The sequence below is a fragment of the Zootoca vivipara genome, chromosome 2, assembly GCF_965207765.1.
Source record: "Zootoca vivipara chromosome 2, rZooViv2.hap1.1, whole genome shotgun sequence".
Taxonomy (NCBI): Eukaryota; Metazoa; Chordata; class Lepidosauria; order Squamata; family Lacertidae; genus Zootoca; species Zootoca vivipara.
Genome location: NC_142584.1, coordinates 31,102,645 through 31,113,474, shown reverse-complemented (window position 1 = coordinate 31,113,474; position 10,830 = coordinate 31,102,645). Strand labels below are relative to the sequence as shown.

Genomic DNA, 10,830 nt, shown 5'->3' with positions numbered 1-10,830 from the left:
CTCACCCATGTTTTAGCAGCGTTTGACTGGATTTTGCTATATTATGACACCACTGCTTGTGCTCTCCTTTGTAATTCTGTTAATATTGCCTTTGTTTGAAAGCAACATTGTTTTGAACAATGGTTTCAAAAGCCACGTTGGGGACCAGAGAGACTCCAACCCAGGAGCTGCCTGGTTCAAGCCTTGTTCCCGGGTAAGTTCTGGCAGACACTGTCAGGTAGCAGAAATCAATAGCATCTCTAAGACCCCCCCCCAAAAAAAACATGTTCATATTGCTAAGGGTGCCACACAGCAGTGATGTGCATTTGCCTCTCATTTTCCCAAGCACGCTGGCCTTCTTGCCCCTGTTTGCTGGGCAATTGTATCTGCAAGACCCCTAAGGCCGCTGCCTCTTCTTCTGAGACTGAACTGTAAAGCAAACGCACACATGCTCCACACACTTAGGGTGAAGAAATTGGGGGAGACAGCTTGTGTGGTTCTTGTGTTGTCTATCTAACAACGCTGACATGGCAGCTAAAGTATGAGAGCTTTCTTATCGCTGGCCATTAGCAAGATTAGAGCCATTGTTAAGTAATTAGACGGTGAAAGGTCTTGGCTTTTGTGTTGGCCTTGGTTCAGTCACAAGCGACTAATGAGGCCGCTTAACAAACCTTTTCTGCAGGGCTGGCCTGAAGCAGAACAACAAATGTCACTCCCCACACCGACCCCAAAAGTCAGGTAGCTACAGGTGGCTAAGTTATTTTTGGCATCTGAGGCAGAACAGTTCAGACATACCTCTCTCTGGCAGTATACATATAACAATGCAGTTCAATTCCTTCAGTAGCACCTTAAAGACCAACTAAGTTTTTATTTTGGTATGAGCTTTCGTGTGCATGCACACTTCTTCAGATAAGAAGAATCAGATAAGAAGGTATCTGAAGAAGTGTGCATGCACACGAAAGCTCATACCAAAATAAAAACTTAGTTGGTCTTTAAGGTGCTACTGAAGGAATTTTTTTTATTTTGCTTCGACTCAGACCAACACGGCTACCTACCTGTAACTAATGCAGTTAAATGTCTTACAATTTGTTGGCCTTTTGTGGTAATCCAAAATTAGGGGCCTGAGGGCCACCTCATGTTGCCTAATGGTATAGCTGGTCATCTAGGGCCTTTCTGTAAGTACGGTAAGCATAAATGTATATGTGTTTGTGTAGACATGAGCTGCTCCCCTCCTAGCTCCTAGGCACCCACTCATTTACCCATAAACCGAGGCAAAAACGAATAAAACCTTGGCTGTAGCTTCATACCAAGGGGTGGACATTAAATTAACTCACGGGTCAGCAACCTTTTTCAGCCATGGGCCGGTCCACCGTCCCTCAGACCATGTGGTGGGCCAGACTATATTTTGGAGAGAGGAAAAATGAACGAATTCCTATGCCCCACAAATAACCCAGAGATGCATTTTAAATAAAAGCACACATTCTACTCATGAAAAAACACGTTGATTTCTGGACCATCCGCGGGCCGGATTGAGAAGGCGATTGGGCCGCATCTGGCCCACGGGCCTTAGGTTGCCTACCCCTGAATTAACTGCTGCTGGCACAACTAAATACCTCACAACCTTCAAAGCCCAAATGTGACATGTTAGCCCAAGTGAAAAGGTGTTGTGTGTGAGTGCTTCCGAAATAATACTACCCAAGTGTGCCTGTGGATAGCAGTGTGCCACAAGGGCGCTATTTGAGATGCTCTTCTGAGGTAAAATTCATGACAGGGCAGGGGGAAATGGCCTGTCTGTTAATCATGTTGGATCTTGAAAACTTTATAGGCCGAGAGCAGCCCTGAAATGTACACAGAACACTACCAGCAGCTACACACGAGAGCAGCCTCTGCAAACCTCATGCCCCTCTCCAGAGGTTTTGGACTAGAATCGACTGTTGCTCTCTGGGGTTAGTGGGTTTTTTGGTCCAAAACATCTGGAAGGCACCAGGTTGGCGAACACTGCGCTAGGGCCTCCTGCAAACAAAATGGCATGTAAGGACCATCAGCAAACAGTGTGCTTAACTGTGTCCTTTATAAACCTTCTGCTTAGTTCTTTTTCTAAAATATTACTCCCCATCTTTCCGTTGAAACTCTCAATATGAGGTAAACAATAGATATTTGTAAAAATGCATGATTAAAAAAAGACTTCAGAGATCAGAAGAAGACAGCCAATAAAGATTGAACAGTAACTGGGCAGGTAGAATTCATGAGGTGAAAGAGACCAATCTTTGCAAGCTGAGAGAGAGCCGCTAGAGATGAGGCTAAGCAGGCCTCCCTCAGAAGGAAATTCCAAAATCTAGGTGGAACTCTACAGAATGCTCTCACCTGCATGCCAGCCAAATGCAACTCAGTTGTCTCTTTACAAATGCTTGAGGGAAGCAGGGCTTAACTTCAGAAAACAAAATCGGGTTTCATTGTACATTTGACAATATAACCAGGATTTAGATAACGAACTATGGTTCGCACTGCCCATGGCTATGTATAATGTCTGCAAGGGCCAGGAGCGTAGCATGGGACAGGGCAAAGGGATCATGACCCTGGGCATGGATTTTTGAGGGACCGTGAAGCTGTTTTGGTGATTTCTTCTCAGCAGCCTCAATGTCCTATCCTAGGGTGTGTTCACATTAGCACCTTAAAGTGCAGTGAAGGTGTTTTCCCCTTGATAGGACAGGATGCCTTTACCCTGTGCAAGAGTGTTCACACTTTGACCAGAGGTGAATTAGGAGTGGCTTATGGGCTCCATTTGATGTGTAGCTGGTTTAAGAAACAATGCATTAAACAACGGGATCTCATAATGAAGTACAGGATCCGTATACATGATGGGTGATGTCATGCGAACATGGATTAAAATCCCAGCACTCGAAACAACGTGAGTGCCTATTAAACGGGAATGTGAACACAGCCCCACATAGCCTAAGAGAGGTTTTGGAGGGCATGTAAGTCCCTAAAGTGGGAACCTTCCTTCCATTAACTTATGCTGACTCTTAGGATTCCAGCTAAATTATTTTTCCTACTGCGCAAAAATGTTCCTTTCCTCCAGCTGTATCCATGGAAATGTAGACTCCAAACTTCTATATGACTTTTGGTATCTGACACAGTAAATCAGCTCAAACTCCAACCCAACCATACTCCTCTGCATTGATCATTAAGGCATTTCAAAAGAAGAGAATAAGCTCACCCAAATCAAACACATGATTTTCATTTATTTGTTCATTTTAGATTTTCCAACACCCGCCCTCCATGTTTTAAGCAGCAAAAGACATTTCTTTCCATTGTGAATACAGTTACATGGTTTTTTTTTTTAAAAAAAATTCCTGCCAGTGCATGTAGGTGTGTACCTAGTAAATCTGGATCTACAAACATTTGGGAATGGAATCAGCTGACAGAACCATCACCTCTGCTCTCCATCTTAATGTTGCAGCTGTGGCTTCCAGTGGAAGAACGTCACTAAACCATGCCATAGATTTAGACGGGCTAAATTTTAACCACAAGCGTACAAGTTTCTATCTGGGCTGCTTACATGTTGACAGTCATTCAAAATTCATGGGGGCGGGAACGCTTAAATAACAACCGAAAAAAGAGCAGGGATATTCTAACTGAACGAGCCTCGAGACTTTCCATTGAGAGAATATTCCCTGTACTGTGTAGTGTCTATGAAGGATTTGTAGCATATATGATAGCCCTAGCCAATATGGAAGAGCATTTTGAGCAGGTTAGGCTTTCCAAAGCTTTGCATTGGATTTGAACAGCCTTCCACAACCCTGATGCACTCCAGATGTCTTGGACTACAATTCCCATCAGCCCTACAATGGCAAGGGGTGATGGGAATTGTAGTAAAAAATAAAATAAATCCAGAGGCCTCTAGGTTTGGAAGGCTGGACTAAAAGCTGCTGGTGGTGGAGACTTTGAAAAGCCATCAAATCCTGCCGTACGTAGGACACATTTGCAGACACCTCACCCAATAATTGTCAGTCGACTTTGAAGGCCAAGCAAGGATAACAACAAACACCCCACTTCCTACATCATCTGAGCTGAGGAAGAGGCTCTGACCTTCTAGGCACTGCCAGTGTATTGAGCTCAATGGTGATTGCCTCAATGCCCCCATTCAATCGTGTGTGTGTGTGTGCTGTCAGAATGAAAATCAATAAATATTTTTTCATATAAAAAATAGACTCGTTAAAAAAATTATTAAGCTACCTTTAAAAACTAACATATCTCAATACCCTTTTGAGAGCAGAACCCTTACACTCTTGCACACTGCAGGCCCTGATTCAGGACAGCAAGTAAGTTTCACTGAAAGCTCTGGGACTTCAGCCTTATACTTATCGTGTGAGTTCCAACAGGGTCATACTCCCCAAGGCCGTTCATAGCCGCTGGATTTAGTCTCCGTGGAGGGGGAACAACAGGAACCTACAAAGTCATCCAAACTACTGCGGAGTGTTTTAACTGGCTTCAACATTCACTTGATTCTTCTTTCAAACTGACCTTCCCTCCTAGACTGGTTGACTGAACAGGCCTTAAACCTGACCAGGAATTAGCCTCAGGCTACAAACAGTCCATGTCAGCATTTTGTGGTGGTGGTGGTGGGGAGAAAAGTAATCAAAGATGAGGAACCCTTAGTAGGATGAAGGAAAGGGGGAACTTAAATAGAACGGGAAAACACATACAGAAAATCAAAGAAACAAACAAAATCCCTAGGGTACATGTGGGCTATTGCCAGCCCACTAATCACCAGGGTCCAGGGGTGTCTTGCACATAGAGGCAAGTGGCACAGGGCACCAGGGTGCCAAGTTCGCGCCAAGTTCTGGAGGGCGCCTGGGAAGAAGCAGAGGCCGGATGCTGTGCCTCCTGGTATCAGCTCACTGCCCTCATCCGCCGCGCCGAAACAGCGCCGCGCCCGGAGCCTCCATCTCTTCCCCGCCGGAGGAGCCGCCTTCAGCCGCTGCCTGCCTCCTCCAGCCCCGCAAAGCTGCCGGCAGCGCTGTAAAAAGGTCAGCAGCAACTATGGGAACCGGGGGGGGGGGGGGCGGGGCGCCAGAGGGATCTTTGAACCACGGCGCTGGATAGGCTTAAGACGGCCCTGCCAGGGTCTGACATAAAAGTGAAACTCAACCTTCACCCCCCCCCCATTAAGTGCATCATCCAGTCCTGGGAGGGGCATGATAACATGGGTCCTTATAATAAACTCTTCATTGTTCCGATTAAGACATGATGTAGACTTCCAGTAGGCTAGCCACTGCATGCATTCTGTAGAAGATGCCAAATGGCAGGCAGATGTCCACAATGGCAGCCCACATGGGATAACCGTAGAACGTGAGCTCCGTTTTGTTGTCAAACTGTGGCCGGGCTCCAAATGCTGGCATGGTCCAGAGCTGTTTGGGAAAAGAAAGAAAAACAACAACACGAGAACATTAGGAATCTGTAAGCACCCTCTGTATTACATAGTTTATATCAGCAAGCTATAAAGGGCGGAAACTAGGCTCTACAAGAGTCCTGGAGCTCACTTCTCAATAGCATTTAAAAATAACAGCACAGGAGATGATGCCGTCATGCTGTGTTTTCTAGGCACAGATCCAGGATTTCCAGGTCCACGTCTGAGCACTTGTTTTGGTCCCACTGTTTTCCCTGGGAGACCTGGGTTTTGCCACTGAATCGGAGCAAAGGTTTGTTGGATTCAGCAGGAAAACGCCGGTTTTCCAGGGGAAAGCAGTGGAAGGAGGTAAAACAGCTTGGAAATTCTGGATCTGGAAATCCTGGGCTTGAGCCTAGAAAGCATGGCACAGAAGGAAGTGTGGGTGAGCCCTGTGTAGAAAAAAAAATACAGTGTAATATACAGTACTGTATTTTTCCATCTATAAGACACCCCCATGTATAAGACACCCCCTATTTTGGAGGGCTCAGATTTAAGAAAATGGGGGGAGATGGCCCGGTGTATAAGATGCCCACTAATTTTTGACATTTTTTTTATAAAAAAAAACAAAACCCTAGTCTAATACATGGAAAAATACAGTATGTTTTGTTAGCAGAGAGAGAGAGAAAGCGCGCTGTTACTAGAGTTCCATGTCTCTTGTTAATACCTAGTTCTATCAGAGACTCTGCTACACAGCTACATCTTTTGTCACACATGAAAATGTGTTGGTGTAATTAACATGACCGCAACTGGTTATAAAATGAAATACTGAAGATGTACATCTACATTTACACACACACACACACACACACACACACACACACACACACCCCTCAGAGCAGGAGTTCCTTGCATGCTTTGCCTCTATGTATTTCCCCCCGAAGGAATAAGAAAATTTCCAAATTAATTAGCTGCTTTACTTACAATGGCATTCCCCAAGAGCAGAAACACTGAGATCTCCTTTAGGAATCTTCTTCTCCAGTTAATTTGCTTGGAGGCCTTAAGGGACCGCCTCGCTTCAGAAGTCTGAATGGCTAACCCTGGCAGTGCGCTGGGCGGCAGAGCACTCAAACTCTCAGGGACACGGAGCGATACTGCATTCATATTGACAAAAGTGAGCCCATAGATATCCTTCTGCTGAGGGTCAACTTTGTCTTCCTCTTCTGGGGGTTGCCGGTGCAGGCCTTCAATGATGAAAATGTTTTGGAAAGTGGGCTGAGCAAGCATCAGTAAGGAATAGCTCAAGTTGAGGGCATTTATAGTGTCCCTTGGTGAACTGGCCACTGTGGCCACAATAGAGTAATAGGAAATGGCATATTGCCCCAAGGCTGCACCCATCAATAATGCTACATCCAAAGTTCTGGTTGGGTTCTTGTGATGGTCCATGTCCCTCTTGTCAAATCTATAAACAATGGAGCCTGCGATGCAGATGATGGACATCAGGCTCAGGCAAACGATGTTGAAGCTGTAATACATAGTTAGCATCTGGTTGGTCTTCTTAGAGTCTGCGTTTGAATTCACCTGAATCTCATACACAATCAGGACCGCTATGCCCGTCACAAGTACCAAGAACCCCACAATGGTGCCCAAAAAATAAGTCCTTCTGAAAAGCTTGAACTTCAGCTGGTGGATATGGTTGTCATGGGGATCAATGAGGCGGCCAACGTTCTTCCACATGACGTAGACCATGGCGGAAGCAAAGAGGCTGTACTCAATATTGAAGGGGTACAACCAGTAATAGCCATTCTGGAAGATCTTGCAGAGTTGGCTTTTACAGGCACAGCTTTCTGATGGCGAAGCCGCCCTCATCATTAACAGAGCTGCAACAAAGAGAAAACAAAGCTTGTTAGGGGCTAGTTACTGCTCTTGTTCTTTAAACAACATAGGACTCTGAGAAGAAACGAGCCGAAGATTGCAATATCTATGAATTTTGTTGGAACGGGATTGAAACGAGAGCTGCCACTTCAGAGCCATCTCCGTGATTCTTTAAGTCCTCTCAAATCTCTACAGGTGCTTTGTGCCTTGCATTTATATCTTGCTTTTCCTTTGTGGTGGTCAAAATGATACACACAGATGTCCCCCCTCCCAACAACTCTGAAACTAGTTAGGATAAGAGGTGGGGGAAGGGGCAGGTGTGGGTGTGTGATTATTTTGGGCTTCTTTGGATGTTATCATCCTCAGAGAGGGATACTGAGAGGGGCCCTTAGGTTCACTCACACAAGCCCATGCTCTCCCTCCCAACCCCTTTTTACAGGAGCTAAATGAGAGACGGAATGGCCGACTGCCCTTTTAGAAACAGTTTATTTCCTTGGGGGCTGGGGAGATTTCTTGTTCAAATAACAGCAGGCCTCCTTTGTTGGTGATTCACTCCTCATACTTTCCAGAATGGAGTAAGAAGACCAGGGAAGGGAAGGGAGACATGTTCCTGATGCCTTCCCAGGAACAATCTTTTATTTTGTGAGTTGTGGTACAGAAGGGGGACAATAATCTATGTAGCACCTCACAAAACAAAGAAACACCACCACCACCCAACTAATTTTCCCTGGCCTTAGAATGTTCAGGAGATAGGGCAGAAACAGGGTGGTTAAGAAGTGGGGACCCTAATTTACTCCATGGAAGCCTCCACTGAAGTCTGCTTTTGGGTACACTGCTCTTTAAAATAAGCAAAAGGAAAAGAAAATTGTAAAATGATCCACTATGAAATTGCTGCTCTGTTCACTGCACTGTAGGCATGTCCACACATTAACATTCAACAAGCGTATAATCTGTGTACATAAAGGGCTGAGCTTCACATCTGTAGAATTATTCACATATTAACATTCAACAAGGTGTGCAGTCCATGTACACAGTAACTGAGTTACGCAAGTCTACATTGCTTCATGCAACCACTTGTACATGTGCAGAGACAGCTTGTACCTGAGTTCAGTGTAATGTGTGAGTGAGCAAGCCTTGTGAGTTTTAAGCTAAGTTGTTCTAAACGGGTCGCCTTTCTTGAGCCACTTACCCATTCTGTGTGTAACATTTGCAACTGCGTTCTTTGATTCAGCCTTATGCACTGACTCATCTGTTACAGCTGCCATCCATACTGCTAGGTTGGTGGTCAACGTGAGCATCAAGCCACATCTGTAGGAAGAGAAAGCGTGGAACCATGGAGTTAAACTCTGTTCATTACAGGATTATACACCACTTTCTGGAATAGCAAAGCAATAGGACCGGCCATGCTTATAGAGGTATTGTAAAGATTACCATGACAATAAATGCAAGAGGTGTTTGTGGGGTTTTTTGAGCAATAAGAAAGAGCTCAATATAAAAATTCAAAGCAGCTGTTGTTGCTGTAAACTATTTCCATCAGGAGGGCTAAGACCAACAACGGCAACAGGCAGAGAGAGGAGATCTTCCATAATGTGTCTTCCATCATGGGACCCTCGTACCTACGGGACCGCCTCTCCTGGTATGCCCCACCTTAAGTTCCACAGACAACAATATTCTGGAGATCCCGAGCCATAAGGTGGCTAGATTGGCCTCAACTAGGGCCAGGGCCTTTTCAGTATTGGCCCCGACTTGGTGGAACGCTCTTTCACAGGAGACCAGGGCCCTGCGGGATTTGTCATCTTTCCACAGGGCCTGCAAGACAGAGCTGTTCCGCCTGGCCTTTGGGTTGGATTCAGACTGACCCCTGTGTTTTCCTCCCTCATGGTTTTGATTTATGGACTACTTAAAATGAGGCTGCATTTTAAATTTTAATATTGTATTTTAATCTGTATTTTAATTAATTGTTTTCTTTTCTTTTATGTCTTGTTGTAATTTTATTGGTGTTAGCCGCCCTGAGCCCGGTTTCAACTGGGGAGGGCGGGGTATAAATAAATAAATAAATAAATAAATAATAATAATTTAGTTATCCTTTGGAGTCATTAAAGAGCAGGAACTTGCAGAGGACACCCACCATTAGGGAGAGCAAGACAGCTACTTCAGGCAACCAATTCTGGGATTCATGAGAAGGCAACAAGTTGTTATTTACTTATTATGATTGTATATTTACTGCCAGGGAGGGGGAGAGATACTTGTGGGATTTTCTGACTCAGTTCCCAGAATAACTTGGCTGGTCTTGAGGGGATGATATCATTTGCTGTTCTACCTCAAGCAGCAACATGTCTTTGGCTGGTCTTTTCAAAGAGCCCTTTAGGACTGAACAGGATCCTGCATTTTGTTGCAGATCCCTGTCTTTCACTACTGATGATGATGTCATGGCTAGCATGTTGGGATTCGGGCCTCGTCTCTCTGTTCAGCCAGCCTAGGCTGAGACTTAACAAAATGGCAAAGCAGCATGGATTGGACAGACTCGGCTAGGTGGCCTCGCCTGGATATTTACCTGGTAAGATTCAGGTGCTTGTGGATGCAGTCTTGGGCAGACATCCAGAGGAAGACAGTCTAGAATGGGGGGAAAGTATATATATTTAAAATGGCATTCCAAAGTAGGTAGGAAATGAAGTGCAGGGAATGAATGGAAGAGGCAAAAAAAAGAGAGAGCAAAGAAATTTGATGTCACATTTACTCTTCTTATCCTATTTAGTAACTTCTGTCCATTCACCCAGCTTATAGAGGAAATATTCCTTCCACTTCTAAGCGATGCAAATTTGCAAACTCCCAAGGTATCTGAAGAAGTGTGCATGCACACGAAAGCTCATACCAATAACAAACTTAGTTGGTCTCTAAGGTGCTACTGGAAGGAAATTTTTTTTATTTTGTTTCGACTACGGCAGACCAACACGGCTACCTACCTGTAACTAAAACTCCCAAGGATCACTTTGGGGCCTTAAAAGCATGGCTAGTCTTACTAATATCCTTGCCCTTCCAATATAAAATGGCTGTAGGATTCATTTCCCACCCAGGTGTTTCTACACATCATTCCTGTAGAAGAGTGTTCAACTAATGAAGCAGGATGCTGTGTGGACGGCCAAGTATAAATCCACCACTACACCACTAATGCACAATTGCTGCATCAGTGACATGTTGAAGAATACACTCAGATCTCTCCCCCCCAAAAAAATCCCATAGTCTGGAATTGTCCTGGATCTAATTAGTGACAGATTCTCCTGCGCCCATTAGAATGTTTCCACAGGAATGTTAACCTTTCCAGGTCTAAAAGTAATCCAAAAGACAGATAAGAGGCTCTCCAAGTATATTAACCAGGCAGCTGTGAGGCCACACAAAAAGGAAACAGTGGCATAATTTTATCCAGTCTCCTCCTAGCAGACAAGGTCCTAACTAAGAACAGTCTCCAGTAAACACAAGCACAGCTAATGAGGCTAAAGAACTTGCCACCATCCATTCCTTTTGCTTCCTCATCTCAGCTAAGGTTGCTGCATGTGCTGGGTTCAGTAAATCAGTCGCAGCAAGATCTG

The 10,830-nt window shown here is 44.8% G+C and overlaps 1 protein-coding gene across 1 annotated transcript in view; it reads right to left on the bottom strand.

Moving 5' to 3' along the window:
* Positions 1 to 3,261: 3,261 nt before the first annotated feature.
* The window catches only part of OTOP2 (otopetrin 2), a 43,089-nt gene continuing 35,520 nt past the window's right edge, over positions 3,262 to 10,830 (bottom strand). The window contains exons 5-8 of the mRNA XM_035104410.3: positions 9,798 to 9,856; positions 8,433 to 8,551; positions 6,353 to 7,248; positions 3,262 to 5,390 (exon numbers count right to left, since the gene is read on the bottom strand). Of these exons, the coding sequence (XP_034960301.1) occupies positions 5,220 to 5,390; positions 6,353 to 7,248; positions 8,433 to 8,551; positions 9,798 to 9,856 (1,245 nt within the window). The 3' untranslated portion in view covers positions 3,262 to 5,219. The remainder of the gene's footprint in view (positions 5,391 to 6,352; positions 7,249 to 8,432; positions 8,552 to 9,797; positions 9,857 to 10,830) is intronic.